The 23417-nt window shown below is 41.2% G+C and overlaps 1 protein-coding gene and 1 long non-coding RNA gene across 5 annotated transcripts; both read right to left on the reverse strand.

Annotated features, from left to right (window-relative positions):
• Window positions 1-54: 54 nt before the first annotated feature.
• Window positions 55-12897, reverse strand: LOC123517129 (mediator of RNA polymerase II transcription subunit 18-like). 4 transcript variants are annotated; one of them, XM_045277059.1, is made up of 9 exons: window positions 12766-12891; window positions 12032-12126; window positions 11270-11301; window positions 10731-10826; window positions 3811-3936; window positions 3410-3520; window positions 3091-3176; window positions 2686-2763; window positions 55-689 (listed from the first exon to the last, which is right to left on the reverse strand). In XM_045277059.1, the coding sequence occupies exons 2-9, from the start codon at window positions 12121-12123 to the stop codon at window positions 510-512; spliced, it is 801 nt and encodes a 266-aa protein (XP_045132994.1). In that variant the 5' UTR covers window positions 12124-12126; window positions 12766-12891; the 3' UTR covers window positions 55-509. The 4 variants fall into 4 exon arrangements, with proteins under 4 accessions (XP_045132994.1, XP_045132996.1, XP_045132995.1 ...); XM_045277061.1 differs by having other exon boundaries at window positions 12071-12126; window positions 12766-12806; XM_045277060.1 differs by lacking the exon at window positions 12032-12126 and having other exon boundaries at window positions 12766-12897.
• On the reverse strand, window positions 4842-9665 carry LOC123517131. Its single transcript, XR_006678401.1, has 3 exons — window positions 9362-9665; window positions 8548-8742; window positions 4842-7916 (listed from the first exon to the last, which is right to left on the reverse strand). It is a non-coding gene; the product is annotated as an uncharacterized LOC123517131 (long non-coding RNA).
• Window positions 12898-23417: the final 10520 nt, after the last annotated feature.

Genomic DNA, 23417 nt, shown 5'->3' on the forward strand with positions numbered 1-23417 from the left:
CTCTTTGTTTTTTCTTTTCTAAATTAAAAGGAACTACAATATAATGAAACAAAGTCAACTTCAATTTACTTATTATTCATATTTTGAACCTCTTGCTTATTATCTAAGCCTGTAAACCAGTGTACTGACAAGCTTTAATCTACTGTAAATTTAAAAAAAAAAATTTATTACAAAATACAAGGTACACTCACTTACAAAAGATAACATCAATTAAACTAAGCCACACGTTCATAGAATCTCACTGCATTCAAACCATCACCATACTTCATCACAAATGTCAGTCTAGTTTTACCAGGGACCGTACAGCCAAAGTCCCATCATGTTAAGAATGCCAGTAAGGTATTTCTGGGACTGAGAAAAGTCATGAATTCCTCTCTTTGAATATTCTCCTGCAGCAGTATTGGAGCACATGAAGTTGTAAAAAGTAATGCACAATAAAACAAAAAAATACTGCTTAGCATGAAATTCATTTAAAAAAATGTGTTGCTTCAATACTGTCTAATATTCAATCATGGTCCAAGGCGACGATAATCAATCCTTTCAAGCTGGACAAGAGGCTTCAGTTGGTCAGCCAATGTACGGAGATCTTCAGCGACAGACATGTCTGTCTTTGTCGTCAAAACACTCAATTCCACCATATGAGACATAGTCATCTGCTCAAGGTTGTCTTTAGCCATACCAGTGCCCATCTGAAATGAATAAACACATCTATGTATAATTCAAGATTTTCTACCAAGATATTATTATAATCATTATTCTTAATGTCTAATTGATGAAAAATCTGATTTTGCAAAATATTAACCATATTCTACCACTACAATTCACACATTCATTGGTTCTGATTTTCAGCCTGCTCACTGGAATAATGATAGATTCTTTCAGTCTCTATACCTTTCCATTCTCATTATTATGCATTACATCCACTCAATTTTATATATATATATATATATATATATATATATATATATATATATATATATTTTTTTTTTTTTTTTACTTTAATATTCTAGTTCTGTTAATTCTATCCGTTCCAGCCTTCCATTCCTCAAATTTCCAACGACTGTAATCATTTCCTCCCTTTTCTATTTTGCTTTTTTCGGGCATCCTTCCATTGCCATCTGTCATTCCTCAACTTACCATAATTACTTCAGTTTAAGCTTAGCATTTATCAAAGTTTTGAATTTCTTACCCATCTTTATTCTACATTTACTTTCATTGCTAAAAACCAGAGCTGGGCACTTCTGTACCTCGGTCCGCACCTCTGCTCCTCCGTACCTTCGGATCACCAAATGAGGTGTGGAGGTCTGATGTGGAAAATTTTTAAAAGTGCGGAAGTAACAGGTACGGAAAGGCGACATTTTAAGTCCGTACCTCCGCACCTGAGACATGTGGGGAAAGATGAAATTTTAAGTCCGTACCTCCGCACCTGAGACAGGTGCAGAAAAGTGAAATTTTGAATCTGTACTTCCGCACCTGAGATTTACAAGGAAAAATAAAAATAAATAAAGAAGACAGTCCGCACTCCGTAGTATTACTTTCCACCGTTTTTGGCAGTCTGTGCTACCAGGCATATTTTCCCGCCATTTGAGTGACGTCACTCATTCAGGTCTAAGCATGCTCCTCTCTCTCTCTCTCTCTCTGATGATGATAATAATAATAATAATAATAATAATAATGATGATGATGATGATGATGATGATGATGATGATGATGATGATGATGATGATGATGATGATAATAATAATAATAATAATAATAATGATAATGTTACAATGACTTCCAGTTACTGCTAACCATACATACATTACAATGATTGCAAGCATACATAATCCCCATTTCATTATATATATTTATATATATATATATATATATATATATATATATATATATATATATATATATATATATATATATATATATATATATATATATATATATATATATATATATATATATATATATATATATATATATATATATATATATATATATATATATATATAAATGAAGCTCTGATGTATTATTATTGACTTGTATTTTGTTTTATTTTTTAAGTTGTAGACTAAATTTTTCGGGAGCGGTACCGGAGGTGTGGAGGTGCAGTACCGGACTGAGGGAAAAAATTTTAGGCATGGAAGTATAGGTACGAACTATCTGTGTTTTGAGGACTACCCGATATCCAGTAATGTGCCCACCTCTGCTAAAAACTGTCTGATTATTTGTTAAGCCTCTCAAACTTGGGGCAATGTCTCTATATAGATCAACATTGCTACCCAAATTGACAGAGATTCAATGTCATAATTAACTGTCTTGTGTCTGAAAAATGTGCTTTTCTTTGGATGTTTCATGAGAAATTTTCATTAACACAAGAGAAATTATGAAAAATATGCTGTCAAACAATCAGAAATTAAAAATATCCATATCAATATCAAAATCATCCCAAATGTACAGTCCAATACCACAAACAAGCAACTGTACTGTTATAACACTCATAAACATTAAGCTGTATGCATGTGTATGTAACATCAGTGTACTAAAATTATATGGAAGAAACTAAAGACAAAGGGTAGACAAATTTGTCCATTTCTATAGATGTAAGATAATCAATACACTACATTACATCTGAAGTGATTTGTGTCAAATCACTTAAGAAATCAATTATAAATAATTTGTAATACATCTTACCTTATACATTTTAAAGACAGTCACTTTTATTCTGCCCTTTTTCATTATGAATCCTTTTGCAATAAACTCATGATCAAGCTGGAAGAAAAGAAATAATAGTAAAACTTGAGAACTTTAAAGGAATTACACTATTCACAACTTTAATATCAAAACAAATAAGTATTGTACACAAGGCACCTTACAAAGTTATTGTTATTCTCAATATGCACTAATATATGGTACTAGGTGTCACTTATTCATAAAAAAAAAAAAAAAAATATATATATATATATATATATATATATATATATATATATATATATATATATATATATATATATATATATATATAATAAATAAAATAAAATCTAAAAAAATGTAATAAAATAAGCAAACTTCATATCAATTAAATTGCAAAATCTCTACCTTTGCTCCTAATTCTGTCAAGAATTCACACACATTATTGCTGACAGGAATGTCCAAGCAATTTCGTAACAGTGCTGGATAATTTCCTAGAAATCAGAAAGAGTATATCTTAGTTTTATATGCATCTTATGTTTAGTTATATTAACAGCATCAATTAATATATGCAAGATATGTTGCAATACTTCTTTTTCACAATTGATTCAAGAAGCACCTAAATCAAGTGTTTTTTGGTCTTTGGTTTACACACCAAGCTTAGGTAGTATAATGTAATTTACTCATATGCAACATTTTCTCAAACAGATGTAGATGGAACACTTGCCTAGTTCAGGGAAGCCCACATATCGGAGCTGATAAGGAAGATCAGGATAGTCCATGGCACGACGAACCCTCAGCATCACTCCTTGTGATGCTGGACCAGGAGTTGACATGGCTGGAAAGATCTTTAAATTTACTCTCTCTTTCTTTTACTAATTTTGTTTCTTGCTTTTTTCTTACTCTATGGTGTGCTATATAGGTAGCAAATTAACTGATGATTAAAAATCACTCCTATATTGATGTACTTCAATAGAGGCTACACTGAGCAAACAATAATTATGTTCTTACACTATAACAAATTAGCAAACAATCTCTAACTTGAGTAAAAAAAACTGATAGGCATTAAGTATCTTTGTATTGAATGAAGGATTGACATGGGTTAATGAAAGCAGTACTAAGTCTTACCACTGAAATCCTTAAGGACAAAAACCACTTCATGATCATGAAAAGTTTCTGGAGGAATATCGGCATTGTCACACAGTCCTCGGAGGCGATCAATTACTACCACAAGGGATGTGTCAAGCACTGAACCTGCAGAAACAATTTGAGAACAATCATTTGTTGATTCATCGCTATTATCTGGAATTTACGTATTTCTTCAGTTACCTATTCAAAGCAACACAAATACATAATACACAGCCACTGATAGTATATCAGTTTCAAGAAGCTTTATTCAAGGATTTACCATGGAAATGTGACTGTTCACAACTATTGTACATTTGAGGTTCTGATATTTGAAAAGAGCCTTGGTTCACTGTTCTGAATATGAAGTATTGTTAAAAGAGCTTTATTTCTTCCCTTTCCTAAAGTCACTACAAAGTGAACAGTATTGATGTATGCAGACATGTACAATGAAGGGAAAAATATATGATACAAGCAATTATTATTGCAACAGAATTCTAAAAAAGTATTCTTGAGTATTCAGAGATAAAATACTTTTCACTTTTATTCATGCTATTATGTTTTGGGTACTCTGTGAAAAGTTTGCCATTGTAACAATACTCTTACTTGATATAGCTGGATACTTTTTACAACACTGGAGAGGGCAGATATACATTAATAGAAATACATGAAAGTTGGTAATTTGATACAGGTTGAACCTCCTTAATCTGGTATTCTTTCATCCGGCAAAATTTTTGTTTGCCGGAATTTTTTAATTGGCCGAAGTAATTTGCCGGACCACCGCTAGGACGCGGCGGAGCTGTATTATGTTTTGGAGCTCGGGCATTCTGGGTCAAATTTGGATCAGTACCACGCTGCCGCTCATTGCAAGCACCACCCCCCCTAGGTTCATAAACATTTTTTTCTGTAATATTTGCCCCTAAACATGGCTTCCAAGCGACCAGGAAGTGATAGTGTTGTGTGAACCAAAGAAAAAGCGCAAACATATGACAATATCAGTGCAACAGAAAGTGGACCTATTGAAGAAGCTAGATAAAGGTGTTTCAGTGTGGAGCCTATGCCAACAGTATAACATTGGCTCATGAACTGTCTATGATATAAAAAAGCAGAAGAATCAACTTCTCAAGTTTTACAGTGAGTGTGAGAGCAAGAACATGGAGGTTTGTAGAACACTTAAGGAGGCTAAAAGCAGTGATTTAGACAATGCTCTCATACAGTGGTTTAAGTTTCGGCGCTCTGGTAACGTCCCTGTGTCCAGTGAGATGATAATGGCACAGGCAAAAATTTTCCATGCTGAACTTAATTTACGTGTTTTTCTATATACTTCTGCATGTATATTTTCATGTACAACTATCATATATCAAAACAATGTTACAGCTAGACTTGTATAATGCAGGGTAAATATATATATAGAGAGTGTTTTGGGGACCACCTATAGTTCAGAATTTTCCATAATCCGGCAAGTCTAAAGCGGGTTCACACGAGCAATGTTTCCCCAAGTTCTGGGATCCTTTGTTTCCCTTGCCGAGGAAACTGTTTCCCTCCTTGCTGGATCTCCGCTCACATGGTTTGGGAATTTGCTGCTAAGAGCGGCAGTGCACCTAGCGGCCGGTATCGAACTTACCAATGTTTACCAACACACGGCCATGGCGACTTACACACAACACTTCAGAAATTAAGGAATGAGAGACCTCACTCAGCAGTAGTGTGGCTACCTACTGTTAACTATCTGTCTCTTGAGGGAGCGGGATGAACCACCCAGTGTCTGGACGCGCCCCTGGCTCTCAAGAAGGCGTCAGGAGAGCGTCTACTTCAGGCTGGTGAGGGAGCTCAGTTTGGAGGACCTAGATTTACTTTGGGAGTGGATTCGCTTCGACCGCACCCAATATCAGCATGTGCTACAACTTGTGATGCCTCTCATTGAAAAACAGGGCACCAACATCCAACATGAGGCAGCCTGTCAGTGCTGGGAGCAGTTCATGCTCACTTTAAGATACCTTGCAACAGGTGAGAATGCCATTCTTATTATAAAATTTTGAGCCAGTTCAGATGTCATAAAATAGATAAATACACAAGTACCTAAATAAATGTTTATTAGTGTGAGATTTCAAGAGCAAATATCTTGGAGCTAAACTTAACAGAAAATGTACCAGTGATATTGATTAGTTTAGGGATGAAGGTAGTAAACTTAAGGGTTAAGATTGTGTGGATACACTTTGCTGAAACTAATAACTATTAATGCTAGGATAGTCTGGGTTTATTAGCCATTCATAAAATATTGATTTATATTTTATTAGGTTTGTCTTATTCTGACATACTAGTTATACAAAAGAAAAACTTGTCCCAAAGACATTTGTGCCTTTAACAAAAGGATATTACCACACATTTTTGCCACATAAACTCATAAGACATTCTTTCTGAATTTATTTTGACGTGAAAAGTTTTGGAACCCCTTGGCTAAATACCCAAATACATTTTTGGTGTTGGATTTAATATTTTCATCTCATTAGAGTTTGGTTAGGTTAAGTTTTGTTAGCACAGATGAAGTTTTATTAAATTGTTGGTTGTGACGAAAGTATTTTCCTGAGTTTGTTAATTTATGGATCGCTATTATCTTTGTCAGGTGAGATGCAGAAATCCCTGGCTTACCAGTTTCGAGTAAGTCGCAACCTGGTCTGCAGGATCATCCCAGAGATGTGTCAGGCGATTTACCAAGTTTTAAAACCAACATATGTGAAGATGCCCAGCACCACAGAAGAATGGCAGCAAATTGCTAGCAATTATTACTCACAATGGCAGTTCCCAATGTGCTTAGGGGCGGGCCCTGGATGGTAAAAGAATACTTATTAAAAAAACATCTAATACAGGGTCTCAGTTCTATGATTATAAAGGTCATTTCAGCATGATACTTTTAGCTCTGGTGGATGCTGACTACAAATTTATTTATGTAGATGCTGGAGCTTGTGGCAGGGCAAGTGATGGAAGAGTTTGGGACAGGTGTTCTCTGAAAAGGGCTTTAGAAATGTAAGACAATGTCCTTAACATACCCTCGAGTAACACCCTTCCCTTTTCTGACAAACAATGTCCTTATGTTCTGGTAAGAGATGAAGCTTTTCCTCTTAAATCTAACTTAATGAAACCTTATCCAGGAAGACAGTTAACTGATGAAAATAGAATATTCAATTATTGCCTTTCATGAGCCTGTAGAACATCAGAAAATGCTTTTGGAATTATGGTTTCACGTTTTCAAGTATTTAGATCACCGATCAGAGCATCTCCTACCATAACTAAGGACATTGCACTTACTGCTGTCACATTGCATAACTACCTATGAGTTAGCTCCAAGCAGTTGTATCTGCCGCCGGACATGGTAGACAGGGAGGATGTGCATAATCTTAACTTCCATCAAAATCAGTGGCACCAGCATCCTCCTGAGGCACTTGAAAGGCTGCCATTGCTAGCCAGAGGCCATACACGGGAGGCCCAGGAAGTCAGGGATACATTTAGACTTTTTTAATAATGAAGGTAGTGTACCCTGGCAAAATAGGATGTGCTTCCTACATTAGGCTGTGTGTTTGTTGCGTATGTGTATAAGTGCGTGTTGTATGTATGTATATGAGAACACAAGTTACAGAAATAAAAGATTTAATTCTAGAAACACTTTTTATTAAATCTAATTATTTAGAGACATCCTACAAATTATTATCTATTTTGGCTTTTCTGATGACCTCAATTACACTATTCATGACCTCCATTCCAACATCATGTTGAATAAAAAAAGGGAGGCCACTAATAAGGTCATCGATGACATAGCAAATATTATTGGAGAATGTGCGGGGTGGTGGTGGTGGTGGTGGCTAGGTCGTCATTCTCATTGCAAATTCAAGGGCTTTATCATAAGCCTTTGCTCTTCTGTTTCTCTTTGTACATGGTGATAACTTGTCATCTAGGGGATTCTTGCACTGAAATGCTTGATGCCGAGCTTGCCAGCGCAGGTGATGGAGTCTCAAAACCTCCATCATTGTTACTAGCACTGTCACTGACAGCAGCTGTATTACCATCTGTGTGAAGAGTGATATCCCCGAAGTCATCTACGAGGACACCTTCTTCTGCCACAGAGATGGAAGGCTGTTCATTTACAGTACTGATATCATGTGAACAGAAAAAATGTCCATCTGTAAGTAGTATTTTTGAGAGGAAGGTAAATGACTTGAATACATATGTTAATGAAATACTATAGATGATGCTGATAACAGAAAGGAAATACTGATTAAGCCTGCCCTATAGTCTGTTCCATCTATGAAATCCGTTCTAGGAGTGGTAGATTCTGGAATTCCCATGAGTGTGGTGTTGCCTGTTCAACCATCAAATATCACCTTAAAATTATTGTCTGCCTACCTGCTTATCCACAAGCCTCTCTCTCTCTCTCTCTCCATATATATGTATATATATGGGAGATAATCTAATCATAATGATTTATCATCCCTGTTATTGCTATTCCATTATTCTGGTTATTGTTATATTGATTGTACCACTATTATTTCCATTATTTTGATTTAAATAAATTTAGATTTAATAATGTGTTCCAAACAGCATACTGTGAAATAAATGTTCAGATATGATAGGAGCTGTACTCCATACTTTTCTTATCACTATTATGGCAATATATAAGTTGGAGAAAAGTTTATTCTAATATCTTTATCAACCACAGTAAAAAAAAGACAAAAATACACAATTTACCATGTGGTGTGGTGGTTCCAACCAGCTTGCCTCAGACAAGAATTCCTCACTGCTTGTAGACAGGAAGACTAGGCAGTCAAAAAACTCCCACTTTGAAGGTGTTTTCCCTGCCGATCCGCTCAGAGCTTTCTTTATTTTCTTTAGTTCTCTTGTGAACTATGCCTTTGTTTTTTTTTTACTTTGCACGAGCTTGATCTGTAACAAGAAATTTGTTGTTTAATGATACCATTGCTATGTATGTTAGGTGTGGGTTGATTATTGCACTTAAAAGAAAAGTTTCATATTCATTAAAGGATGAAGAAAGGATGCAAATCACTAAAGTTAGGTTTGATATGGGTAGATCAGGGAAATTCCCAAATCATATCCAAGAAACATAAAAATTACTCATCTCATTCAAACTATACATCATGGAATTTTACTCAAAATACTGAAGAAATTTACTGTATTTTACAATTAATATTAACAGTGAATTAAAAATAAATTCAGCTTATATTTGATGATGAAATTTAGGATTAATGGCCTTCTTTTTTATCTTCATATGAGACATTATTTTTGTGAAGGGTGGGATAATATATTGCTAAAGTTTCTAGGGGTGTGGGCATGGAAAAAATTGGGAACCCCTGAGCCAATATACTTTTTTGGTAACACTAATATTTGTCACAGCCTTGGGGTTTGATTAGATTAGGTTTAGCTAGCACAAGGAACCTCTGAGCCAATACATTTTTTGGTAACACTAATATTTGTCTTTGCTTCTACTACCTACACACCTCTTTCTATCATATAAATTAAAGAAACATTGTGGAAGAGACCTTACCTCCAGTCAAACTGTCCATTATTGGATAGCGAGTCTTGATGTCCTGGGCTATATCGGCAAACAACTTCAATCACATCTTCTGTTTGGGATAATCGGCATTTTTCGGGTCCCAGAGGCATCAATTGGCTTTCTACCATCTCACATAGCAAGACAAATGCAGGTCTTGACCACATCAAGTCACAAGACATGATTATACAGGCAACCCCCACTTAACGAAGAGGTTATGTTCCTAAAAAAACCTTCGTTAAGCAAAATTTCGTTAAGTGAACCAATTATAACAAGTTTGACCCCTGACTGAACTTCCATTGAGCATAAACAAAGTGAGAGTGCATCATAGTACAGTGAAAGGTTTAATGAAAGTAAAAATTATGAAGTTAAACATTTAAGCAGTTTAATTTAAGACTAAGTCATTATAATGTACACTAATGTATGTATATAAGTAACTTTATAATGTTTATGATCTTAAATTTATGAAGGGAGGGAGAGTACAGCAGGAAATACGCTAGCTGACAACCTGTGGAATGTAAACAAAGGGCACATCATTCTACCGCATACAAAACTTATGTACCACATTTCCACAAGGCTTTCCATTTTATCCATTACAGAGTCACGAGTTCAGGTGGTTCTTTTAGCTTGCAATGAAGATATGATCTCACCAGCCTTCTTAATAGAGTCTGCTGACTTGAAAATGGTAGACAGTAGATGGAGTCAAGCCATGGTGGGAAGCAATGCTGTTTGTTTTCTCGCCTCTCGTGTCCGTGAATAATATCCAGCTTCACTTTGAGAGTAAGAGACTTCCTGGTCTTCTTAGCAACGCTAGGTGACACTGCAGGGTGTTCTGGTGGCATGTAGAGCAAGAGAAGATGAGCTGTTGCTGATGCTGTTATTGTTTTGAACTGGGGGAGTGAGTGGAGTGCGTTTTGTCCACGAGAGGCGCTGGTGTATTCAAAACCCTGTCGGCTTGCATGATATGGCAGGGCTTTCAAACTTGGAAAAAATTACCTGGATAAAATTTCGTTAAAGCGAGTTTGGTGTTTGTTAAACGAGCAGATGGTAGTAAAAGGAAACCTTCATTGTAGCGAAATTTCATTTTGTGAAACTTCGTTAAGCCTGTACTGTGTTTTCTTATGTGAGAAGGGCAGAGGAAGGTCTAGGCAACATGGGAACTCCGGAGCAAAACACCACCTAGCTTGGGATCTCGAGAACAGGCTGCCGGGAGCACAAATTTTAAAAATAGTGGCGCAAAACCAGTGGTGTGGAAGCAATTGCTCCTGGAACATGGGGAAACACTGCTCGTGTGAACCACCCTTAAGGTCCGGTGGTTGCCGGATTTGGGAGGTTCAACCTGTAGTATATATTTACCACTTACCTTGAAGCAAAAACTCCTGGTCAGGAACAATTTGACTTTTGAGGGCAGCTTCTAAATTTTCCCCAACATGTGGAACATTCACAGGCATTGCCATCACTAGTTTCAGGAGATATAAACAAAGAAAAGTTTAGTCAGAAACTTACTGAGATTGCATGATGGATATTGTGAGTCTATAAAAACATCAAATATACATGGATTAATAGCTTTCTTTTTGAGAACTTTAACTATACTTCACCAAGTACTAAACATTACACACAATCTCTTAACATTGCATTATTATTATCACTATTATTACTTCTACAGCTGTCCACAAGACTATACCTTCCCACCAGTGGCCAATGGGGATATGAGTGTAACTGATGTGTGTATGAGTGTGTGGTGCTTTGTCTGGCCACTGTGTGTGGGATTGCTGGCTTGGTATTGTATGAAACTGAAGTTTTATTTATGTAACATTAATTGACAAAATTCATTCATTTACTATTAGGGTGAAAAATTATTGGGAAAATGGATAGGTACAATGAATAAAACAGCATCTTTACCTTCCAATCTTAATGCAAATAGGTCAGGTACTCTGTAAAGGAATATTTCTCTATGAAAGAACAGTTCATATGTAATGTCTTCTACAGCATCTCACTGAAATATCAGCTATGAATGATTATGCACATATCAAGATTGTGGAAGTGTTATATGAGGCATGTAAAGGCAAAAGGGTGAACTTGTCATTTAAGCATCTTTCAATTAAATGGCCAAACAAAATTCAACCATGTGGCAGAGATACAGACCTCTCTTAATACCACGAAGTTTTACACATAAACACAAAATTGTAAAATATTAAATGCTCACCCTTTTGGTTCATATACATTAAGATTAATATTACAATATGCACAGGTGCATTTCTCCTTAACAATAAAACTTATCAAAATAAATATTACATACTAGTCAATATGAAGTCATGACATCAAATAAATAAAAGTAAATAAATAACATAGATAAACAGATCAGTCGCTAGCAACCATTACGCATATCAATTGCTGTTTCTTCTCTTTTCTATTGGTCCTTATCCTCTCCTCACACAGGGCCAAGGATTCAACATTAAACCACCCTTCCCCATTTGAGTACCAGTTAAATAAATGTGAATAGGAAGTGTATGAACAGATACTGTGAAATGATCGTGAACATGAACAGCAAGTTTTCTTTTGTTACCCTTCTCATCTTAAAGACCTTGTTCTTCTGATCAATTTGAACCCATACATACCTGTCTCAAATTGTTATTTATTAACTTTTTTCAAGATTAAACTCACTGCTGTGTCATTGGTGGAAGGTGATGCACCACCACGTACCATGGACAGGCGGGCACTGAGGAATGCTGTTTTGGTGTGTGCGTTTGTTGCATTATCTGTGCAAGCACAATATATTATGACGGTGATTGGGTCTTTTGTTTCAACATGAAACCAGTAGCCAATAAAAAAAACTAGAATTAATTCAGCCAGTCATAGTGTCGTATTTCAACATGTGGTGAGAGAAGCAGTTCAATTTGAAATATCTGAATCAGTCTTAGGAAGATGTCATCGTGTTTTAGGTGTAGTGTTAGGTTAGGTTAGGTAAGGTTAGTGTTAGGTTAGGTTAGGTAAGGTTAGGTTTAGGTTAAGGTTAGGTTAGGTTTAGGTAAGTTTAGGTTTAAGTTAAGTTAAGTTAGGTAGGGTTAGGTTAATGTATATTCATTGATAACCGGTAAAAATGTACCACAGAAAAAAAATCTACGGATTTGCGACGGAAACGAAGTGCATATTCACTCAAAACAGGTCAAAATCTACCAGAAAAAAGATATTTAATCTCGAAGGTGGCTGTTCATGTTATTGTAAAAATTTACCGACGTTTCTTGCCTTCTTCACTTTTCCATGTATTTGGTACTGTGATGAAAAAATGAATGTCCTACTGTAACTCAATAGGTGGCGTACATTCTACAACCAATGAAACTGATATCGCCAAATACTTCATTAAGAATCACAGCGCACAGTAAACAGGAAATGTTTACCTTGTGTTTTGGTGATCCGTTTGAAAGCTAGTGACAGCTCTGCCGAGTGATGCTCTCAAGCAGACTCTTTGCTACGGCACTGAAAGTCTGAAAGCAGTGACAGTTTCCCTCGTCATCTAAGAAGATGAGATCATGACTTGAGATGAAGGAGGATTTAGGAAGCAAACAAAACCGAATAGAATGAGTGAGGGGGATGAAAATAACCTCAATTCAGTTATACAGACCAACAGAAGAAAATATTTTAATTAAGTTTCTTACATTTTTTTTTTTTACATTTCATTTATCTTCACTCTTCTTCTTACTTTATTCTTTTTATTCAACTGTTTACCACTCATCTTCAGAGAGAGAGAGAGAGAGAGAGAGAGAGAGAGCTAGTGTGGAGGGATGCATCGGTATCGGTATCGGAATCGGCGGTATCGGCTCATATTTTGGGTATCGGTATCGGTATCGGCTTATTTTATGCCGATACTTCCGATACCTAAAAGGAATTTACTACTTAGTGACATATTCAATATAAAATATTGATGGTATCAAATTAATATAATACGGCGTACTAAGTTTCCGTGGTGATAACCGTATGTCATAGAATACTGTTTTCTGTGGTAATAAGCCACAACCTCTAAATTGGACGTGTATGAAACGCGTATAGGCTGAACTCCGGCATCCTGTCACACGGTCGGACGTCGGTCATGAGTCACCACGCATTCTCACTGTCTCTCAGTCAGACGCTGCTCCTCTATCCACACAAAGTTCACACAGGTGAAAAGCTTATGTTTTTGAACTATAATCTAAGAATGTCAAACTTCAGATATTGAGAATCCAACAAAATGATTTATATATATATATATATATATATATATATATATATATATATATATATATATATATATATATATATATATATATATATAGTTAGATATTTTGCATTATTGTAAATAACAGCATATTCTTATTTGATTTCTAATTAACAGTGCTAGTGCTAGCCTTTTCCAAGATATCATACTGGAATAGGTGGAAGCTCGAATTATATATGTATATTAATTTTAATGCAAGTTTATTTTTTGAGTTACTTGTGTTAACCTAAGGATGTAAAAATTCCATAACTAAGAAAGTGACGATTCTGTTTTGTAATCGTGTGCATTGTGTATAATTTGTTGCATATTAATTATTTAAGATCATAGCTATACACTAGAAATTTAGAAGAAACTAAACTGTTTTTTATTTAATTGAAAAGATTAGGTGAAAGCTCATTATTCTGAATTGTTCTACTAATGTGTAATGAATTAATATCAAAGGATGTCAGATTTAATTAAAGAGAAACATACACAACAAAATGAATTTCTTTTGCTAATATTTTGTGTCTGTTTTACAATTTTAATAATTTTAAAAATATTTTTGATCGCCAAAATATCGTCAATAAAATTAATAATGAAAATGCACAAGACCAAATGGTCGCTGAAGGAGTAAGAAGTAAGAATTTAAAATAACTGACAAGAATCAGAAGACTGAGAAGATATTAATTCCAATTACTGAGTAATTTACTTTTGCAAATGGCTTCAAAAACCTTCTAGAATTGGTCCTATTTCACAAACGTTCTCAGAAGGACTTACAGCATCCCCCAAAACAAAGCCTCCCATCTGATAACGCTCGCCGTCCACCAACTCATCCTCGTGTCCAGTGCAGTAATCACTATAAGTAGTAGTATCGGTATCGGCCCAATTAGGTGGTATCGGTATTGGTATCGGAATCGGCCAAAAATTTGGTATCGGTACATCTCTACTTCAGAGAATAAAACATTTCATGACATGTACCTTAAACATAAGACAATGATTTCTGTGCTATTCACGATACAGAAAGTCCATAAATACTTGACCATATATATATATATATATATATATATATATATATATATATATATATATATATATATATATATATATATATATATATATATGTTTGGGGGGGTTCCAGTCACACAGCTTTGCTTGATAGGGTGGAATCGAAAGCTCTTCGTCTCATCAACTCCCCTCCTCTGACTAACTGTCTTCAGTCTCTTTTTCACCATCGAAATGTTGCATCCCTTTCTATATTTTATCGCTATTTTCATGCTAACTGTTCTACTGATCTTGCTAACTGCATGCCTCCCCTCCTCCTGCGGCCACGCTGCACAAGGCTTTCTTCTTCCTCTCATCCCTAATGCAAGAGTTAACCAGTACGCTCAATCATTCATCCCTTTCACTGGTAAACTCTGGAACTCCCTCCCTGCATCTGTATTTCCGAATTCCTACAACTTGTCTTCTTTTAAGAGGGAGGTATCGAGGCATTTGCTCCCCTAATTCTGGCTGACGGTTTTGGCACTTTTTGTACTCTTTAGAAAGACAGCGTTCAAGTGGGCTTTTTTCTAATTTTCTTTTTTTTGCCCTTGGCTGGCCCTCTTCCCTACGTAAAAAAAAAAAATATATATATATATATATATATATATATATATATATATATATATATATATATATATATATATATATATATATATATATATATATATATATATATATATATATATATATATATATATATATATATATATATATATATATATATATATATATATATATATATATATATATATATATATATATATATATATATATATATATATATATATTTTTTTTTTTTCTGCGGGCAGGCCCCTTCTTAGCACTACACACGTCACACGCCCTGCACCACTTACGCACGTCACTTAGCATGCCCACCCAGTAGCAGCGTTGGCGGAGACGGTGTAACGTGCGCCGCTCACCCACATGACAGCTCGTCACTCCCCCATGCAGCTCTTTCAACACCTCAGCACGTAAGGCACGGGGCACCACCGGCACCACTAGCCAGTAGCCACGCATCGCTCCCCACACCCCCAGCCGCTTCCCAGCGCTTCACTAACACTCCCCGCTCGTCCACTCGCAACGCCTCCCACTGGTCAGCCAAGCACTTAGTGGCAGGGCTCTCCGCCGCCACTTCTATCCAGCCAGGCCGTTCATCACCAGCCTCCAGCCAGCGAACAATGAGTGCGAGATCAGGGTCCATGCGCTGCGCTGCCCGCCACCGCTCATCGCACTCAGCGGCACCTGCAGGCACCCGCAAGCGACGGCATGTGAGGTCTGAAGGGGCGCCAGGTGAGTCGGCCTCACGCGGGCGTGGACGAAGGGCGTCTGGCTCCTTAGCAAAGCAGTGTGAGCAACCTGCCTCACACAGGCATCGGCTCAAGGCGTCAGCGTTGCCATGCACACGCCCAGGCCGGTGCACGACGCGGTAGTTGAACTGCTCCAACCGGCCCAGCCACCGCGCTGTCCCTCCGGCACCTTCAGCGACTTCAACCACTGCAGAGCGGCGTGATCGGTGCGGACAGTGAACTCAGCGCCGTAGAGGTAGGGGTGGAAGCGTTCCAGCGCCTTCACTACTGCTAGCAGCTCTTTTCGGGTTACACAGTAGTTGCGTTCGGGCTTGCTAAACTTGGCGCTGTAATACGCCACCACATGCTCCTTCCCGTCCCTCACCTGAGACAGGACCGCTCCGACGCCTTCAGCACTGGCATCGGTGTCCAACAGGTACGGCAACTTCGGGTCAGGGTAAGGCAGCACCGGCGCCTTCTTCAGGCCCTCGAACGCGGCCTGACATGCCTCGTCCCACTGGAAGTGTGCCCCTTTTCTAGTGAGGCGGTGCAGAGGGGCAGCCACTGTGGCGAAGTCAGGCACGAAGCGGCGGTAATAGGTGCACAGGCCCAGGTAACTCCACACCTCAGCCACACTGGGAGGGACCGGCCAGTCTGCCACTGCCGCCATCTTCTACGGGTCCGTGCGCACGCTCTCCTGGCTCACCACGTGCCCCAGGAATGGCACCTCAAGCTGGAACAGGAAGCACTTCTTCGGGCTGAGCTTGAGATTAGCCTTCCTCAGGCGCTGCAGAACCTCCTCCAGCCGCGTCAGCTCCTGCACGAAGGTGCCCCTGAACACGATGACGTCGTCCAGGTATACAAGGGCCGTCTTCCACTGCAGTCCGTCCAGCACCCGTTCCATGAGGCGCTCAAAACAGCCAGGGGCATTGCAGAGGCCGAAGGGTATGACGTTGAACTGCCACAGCCCTTGCCCGAACGAGAAGGCTGTTTTTAGCTTGTCCTCATCCGCTATCTCCACCTGGTGATAGCCCGCCTTCAGATCCAGGGTGGAGAACCAGCGGGTCCCCACCAGAGCGTCCAGCGTGTCGTCAATCCTCGGCAGGGGGTAAGAATCCTTCACAGTCACGTCATTCAGCGCTTGGTAGTCCACACAGAAGCGCAGTGAGCTATCCTTCTTCACCAGGACTACAGCTGACGATCACGGACTGTCTGACCGTTCTATCACCCCCTGCGCCTCCAGGTCATTGATTGTGTGCTGCATCTCTTCACGGCGGGCCGGTGCAACACGAAGAGGCGGGCACTTGATGGGCGCACTCGTCCCGGTGTTGATGGTGTGCTTGACAAGCGACGTGCGGCCCAGATCCAAGTCGCCCTGACTGAACACATCGGCATGGCGACTAAGGGTGTCACGCATCCGCTCCGTCTGCGCCTCAGTCAGGTGGGTGACCCTCCGCTGTGCCAGGTCCTCCAGGAAGCCCGGCAGTGGGCCCGCCACACGCGGCCGCTCTCCCTGCCGCCGCGCCTCAGTCCGCTGCACCTCTTCACATGCCCCAACCGGCGTGACGGCGGGTATATTACGAGCCTTGTCAGAGAAGTTAGCCAGTAACACAGTGACTAACTCCTCCCCCGCTCCTACGAGGCTCCTTCCAAGTGCCACACCGTCAGCCAGCCGCAGGTCACCACAGGCTCCACCAGACCTCGGCCTCCTTCATCACACGTGTTAAACGGCACTGAACGCGGGCCTCGGTGCGTGGGGCAGCCTCAGTCGCTTCGTGGTAACTACCTCGGCACGCCTGACTTCACGAAGGAAAGGCACGTCATGGCCACGTACCGTCATTCTCTTCTGCCTGAAGTCAACACAGGCGTCCATCCTCGTCAGGTAGTCGTATCCCAGTAAACACTCCTCGTCCAGGTCAGCGACGAAGACCGGCATGTCTTCCTCCACGCCACCTACACGCACACGAGCATTCACCGGACCCTGCAGCGACATGCAGTCCCCCGTTACTCCACACAGCTGTTGAGGCGAGTCTGGCAACCACTCAGCCTCCACCAGCCCTGGCCGCACCAGCGTGTGATCTGCGCCGCTGTCCACAGTCATGCGACACGGCCTCCCGTCCACGGCGCCTCTCACCTGCGCGCTGCCAACGGTGTAGTGACACTTCACACAAGCCGGGGCACTGTAGTTTTGTCCGGCTGAGAGGCGGCCCCTGCCTTCAGCCTGTAGTCGTTTCCCGCTGACACTACCTCCTTCGGGCTGGGACAAGCGCTGGAGCCGCAGTCCTCGCAGCAGGGCTGAAAGGCGACACGATCAGGCCGGTCGAGAGCGCGCCCTTCGCTCCCTCGGGCACCGGGCCCTCACGTGCCCCTTCTCACCGCACCGCCAGCACCGCCCGCCGAACGCTCCCGGGCTCGCCGCACGTGACACTGGCCTCCTCTTCACTTGAGCCTTGTGTCCTCAGACGTCACTGCGGGGCCGAGCGAAGGTAGACAGGGAGCTCGCGGTCTGCATGAAGGCCTCAAACTCCATTGCACGAGCCAAAGCCACTTGCACGTCAGCTGGGTGTGCCTGCCTCACATATATCTGCAGCTGGTGGTCCACCAAGGCATCCAGGAAAGCATCACGCGCCAACACGGTGACCATTTCTTCACCGGCCGTTGGGTACGCCCTTCTCACCAGTGCCTCTACGTCGTGGGCCAGCTGGGACAGCGTCTCGCCCCTCTGCCTCGTCCTCTTCTTCAGCTGGCCACGATACTCCTCAGCCTGGTGGCGGTGCCCGAAGCGACGACGCAGTGCCTCAGCAATGTCAGGGAAGGAGGCACGCTGCGTTGGCGGGAGGTGGCCAAACACCTCGATAGCTGGACCCCTGAGAGCTGTGGCCAGCCGCAAGGCCTTCTCAGCCTGGTCCCAGCCCCGTGCAGATCAAACTGGGCAGCATAGGACTCCCAGGCTACCTTACCGTCGTACTCGGCAGGCTTGCGAGACTTGAAGCGGGGGAAAGGCGAGCGAGGCGGTGAAGGTAGAGGTGACAAAGACAGCGCGCCCGCCATGCCGGACGGGGAAGCAAGGGAAGATGGCGGGAAACTTGACGCCAACAAACCCGCGTTTCCCAAAGGCCGCGAGGCCGCTGGCGGGCCCCTAGGAGCCTTCCACGGGCCCGCTGCTCCAACAAGGCCACAGTCCCCGCCCACGGCATCAGGAGGGACAGAAGCGACACTCCCAGGGCTAATGAAACACCCCTCGTCGGGCCACGGGCACCCCGCCATATCCGGTTGGCGCACTACCTCACTCCTTATGTCTCTCACCTCATCCCGCAGCGCCTGCAGGTCCTTCTCCAGCTCGACCTTCACCGTCTGCTAGTCACCCTTCACTGCCTGCAGATTCTGCTCCAGTTCATCTCGCACACTTTCGCAGGAACGATCGGTGTAAATCTGCGCCTTCGCCCTCAAGGAGCCCAGGCTAGACTGCAACACCTCCATCAACTGCTGTGTGTGTTCCGCCTGCCGCTGTGCCTGTTCTGACTGCCGCCGTGCCTGTTCTGACTGTTGCCCTGCCTGTTCTGACTGTTCTGCCCTCATAGACGCCAGCATAGACGTTATCAACTCGAGCTGGTCGGGCTTCATCTCACCCGGCTCAGCCTCACCACCACCGCCATTAGCCTCAGCATGCTCCATCACGCTAACCATTCACAAGCAACCACACGCACGGTAAAACACAGGACACTAAATCCTCACTCCTGACACCACTGTTACCTTCTCACCAGTGGTTGTCCGCTTTGACTGGCTGCGTCAGCTTCGTTGTCAGGGTCCAGAGCACACAGGAGCACATCAGCACGAGACGCACAATGGGGGGGTAATGGCGGGCACCGCCGGACAGAGAAACACCAGTTTACTCACGTCCTTTACCGAGTCCTCAGTTCACAGTACATCACAGGGCACTCAGACACTCACAGGCGTTCCCAGGGGCGGGCACAACAGACCACAACAGCAGGCAGCACGTCTTATTAATAACGAGTGTGCGTCTCCCAGTCTTGCTTCGCACGTGCTCTCTTGCATACTCTCTCCCCGCGCCGCGCGCCAACACTCACAAAGCCAGCCCGCGCAAACACACATATGCACATACACACACATTCGTAACAATATATATATATATATATATATATATATATATATATATATATATATATATATATATATATATATATATATATATATTGTGAGGGCCAGCGCATTATTTCCCCTTTATTTAATAATATTATATGTATAGCCTCTGGCCCAAGCGCGGGTTGGTGTTGTTCCGCTGTGCGGCCACACCCCCTCTCTTTGTTTCCACCATTTTGTGCGCCTGCGAGCTTCACATCAGGGTTGCCAACTGGCATTTTTCACTGCCAAATTTAACAATTTTTGGCAGTAAAACGTGTTTGGCAATGAAAAACGACAATTTGGCATTTTGGCATTGAAAATTTCTAGATTTGGCAGTCAAGAAACCGAGTGATGCAATTTTGGTTAGTATTTTGTAATAAAATATTATTCTCGACAAACAACGAAACCCAAGCCTTCGATACACGTTACAATACGCGTACGGTTCTGGTATTTTCGGACTCTTGCGACTTGCAACTCTCAAGCCCATCAGTAGTCACTCAGTACATTCTGTTGCTCGCACGCTTCTGAACTCGCCACGATGTCTAAGTGGAAAGGACAGTACGATTCTGGGAGAAAGTACCAGGATGCATGGGAGAAGGACTTCCCATGGTTAACAAAGACGAAAAGTGGAACAGAATCAGCATTTTGTAAAATGTGTCAGAAAATTCTGCAGTCCAGGAAAACTACCATTAAATTGCATGCTGACACTAAAGAACATAAAGTGCGTGTTGGAGCAGTCAGTTCAGTAAGAACAAATTTATTTGAGAGAGATGGTCCTTCCAGGATTCAGACACCCACTGATTCACTTAAGAAAGCTGAGCTGCAGCTTGCAGTGGTTGTTTGTTGTCACAGTTCGGTAGCAACTATAGATCACCTCAGTGAAGTAATAAAGAACAACAATGCAGGAAGTAAACTAGAAAACATGCTGTTGCATCGCACAAAATGTTCAATGCTGATAAGAAACATAATCTCCCCATCCCTTGAGGAAGACCTACGGAAAAGGGTTAATGAAGCTAAAAAGTACTGTTTGATGGTTGATGAGTCCACTGATGTATCGAGTGAAAAGCACCTGTGTGTTTGTGTTAGGTATTATGATAATGCTGCTGGTGATGTGGTAACCGCCTTCCTAGGTCTTGTGTCTGTTTGTAACACCAGTGGTGAGGCTTTATTCAATGCTACCAAGGCATTACTTGACAAAAATAGTATTGCTTTGGAAAATTGTACTGGGTACTCCAGTGATGGTGCGAGCAACATGACTGGAGAAAACAATTATCTCTAGTCTCGGATTAAGCAAGCGTCTCCAAACTGTGTGAAAATGGGATGCTCATGTCACAGCTTAGCTCTCTGCGTACAAAAAGGTTTTGATACACTTCCATCATCCTTAGGGTTCATGCTCCTTGAAATCCCTAAATGGTTCAGAAAAAGCACCCTGAGACGCGAGAACTATAAGGTTTTGTTTGAGACGATGAACACTGGAGAAGAAAGAGACGGCACACCCCCTTCCATTCCTTAGCTTCTCTACAACCAGATGGCTTGTGAGAGGTAAGGTGATTTATAACATACTTGTAAACTGGCTGGAGTTGAAAACTTACTTTGACTGTGCCAGTGTGGAAGGTTCACATGATGTACGATACAAAGCTCGCATTCTGTGGGATATGTTACGTGATGAGTGCAATTATCTTTATTTTGTATTCTCTTCTCCCATTGTCACTGAGTTTGAGAGAGTGAACTCACTCTTTCAGTCAACTAATGCCACTGCATCGAGGCTTCTTAATGAGCTAGACACACATTTCAAATCTCTGAGGCAACGAATCTATAATGCTGAAGGACAGTTACTACCACTTGAAAAGGTTGACTTTGGGGTCAAGTTTATGGTGGAGTGCAGGCGACTGCTAAGTCAGGGAAGTGCAGAACATGAGCGTGTCTTAGCTGTGCAGAAGCGTTGTCAGAGCATGTTAATAGAACTGGTAGATCAAGTGAAATTGCGTCTGCCTGAAAAAAAGAAGCCTTTTTGATGGTCTGTGCAAATTGTCACCATGTACAATCCTCACTCACCTAAACAGGCCTGCATTCAAAGACTTGCCTTTCTTTCACTTACTGGAAGATAAGCTAGAAATTTGTGAAGAGCAATATCGCAAAATTCTGTACCATCCTTGGGTCGATGTATTTAAATGCGGCCTTCCAGATGACCCAGTCCAGTTTTGGTCCTTTATAAAGAAGTACGAAGTGGAAAATCATAAGCCATATGAAGAACTTGCTAACTATGCTCTGCAGTGCTTGACCACACCTGTGAGTAATGCCGTCTTGGAGAGAATTTTTTCCCATGTAACTGCAGTAAAGACGAAAGCTCGCAACAGAATGAGTTTGAAAATGTTAGAGTCAATTTTGAGAGTACGTACAACCCTAATACTATCGGGAAAGTGTTGCAAGGACTTAGAAATCACTGGAGACATGCTGCAAAAGTTCACTGTTGATATGTACGACCATACAAGAGGCCTAAATGTACCCTCGGAAGGCAACGATGATGTCTTCGATGATTTATACTAGTCTACTTAATTAAGGTAAGTTAACTATTGAAATTAATTATTTTACATCTAACTATTAATGTCATGTGTGTAGTGTAGTTTTTTTTTATTTCTTCTGGAGGCTCAAATTATTTTTATCTTGAAGATGCGAGGAAATTCTATTAACAGATGTGGGTGGGGGCGTGAAGTGTAGGTCCAGTTGGCAAAGGGGGCGAGGTGGTGATAACGTTAGGAGCAACTGCTTTATACGTATGAAATATTAGGATTTGTAAAATTTGGCATTGAAATTCTGAGTCTGGCAGTAAATCTGAATAAATTTGGCAACAGTATACTCACGAGAGTTGGCAACCCTGCTTCACATTAGTACAGACTACAGAGGTAGTCTTCAGCGGAGATTTTTTTTTTTTTTTTTTTTTTTACATTACAAGGGCACTGGCCAAGGGCAAACAAAGTGTTGGAAAAAAAAAGATCCCGCTGGTTGCCAGGCCCTGTTAAGAAGAAAGTAGAAAGAGAAAAAACAAAAAAAATCTAAAAGGAGGGTCCAGTTAACGTAAGAGGTGTCTTGACACTCCTCTTTTGAAAGAGTTTAAGTCATAGGCAGGTGGAAATACAGACACAGGTAGAGAGTTCCAGAGATAGACACGCGTTCTTGGTTTCTGGCACAGAGTGGAGACACGTGTTGCTGGGCTTCTCTTGTTACTCGCTAGTCATTGGTCTGGGAGTTGTGCCCTCCGGTTGAGTAGCTGGCTTGCTACTGGGTAGGCCGTGGCTGTGTAGGACAACGGGCTTGTTGTCCTGAGGAAAGTGTAGCCGGTTGGGGCTGC

Source organism: Portunus trituberculatus, chromosome 41 (genome assembly GCF_017591435.1).
Source record: "Portunus trituberculatus isolate SZX2019 chromosome 41, ASM1759143v1, whole genome shotgun sequence".
Taxonomy (NCBI): Eukaryota; Metazoa; Arthropoda; class Malacostraca; order Decapoda; family Portunidae; genus Portunus; species Portunus trituberculatus.

Excerpts from the sequence above, each read along its gene's own strand:
- LOC123517129 (XM_045277059.1), bottom strand. The coding sequence starts at position 12,123 with ATGCAACAAACGCACACACCAAAACAGCATTCCTCAGTGCCCGCCTGT. Across the intron at positions 10,827-11,269 it reads ATTTGCATTAAGATTGGAAG|TGATGGCAATGCCTGTGAAT; the intron begins GTAAAGATGCTG and ends TCCTGAAACTAG. Across the intron at positions 3,937-10,730 it reads CCAGGAGTTTTTGCTTCAAG|GTTCAGTGCTTGACACATCC; the intron begins GTAAGTGGTAAA and ends TTGTTTCTGCAG.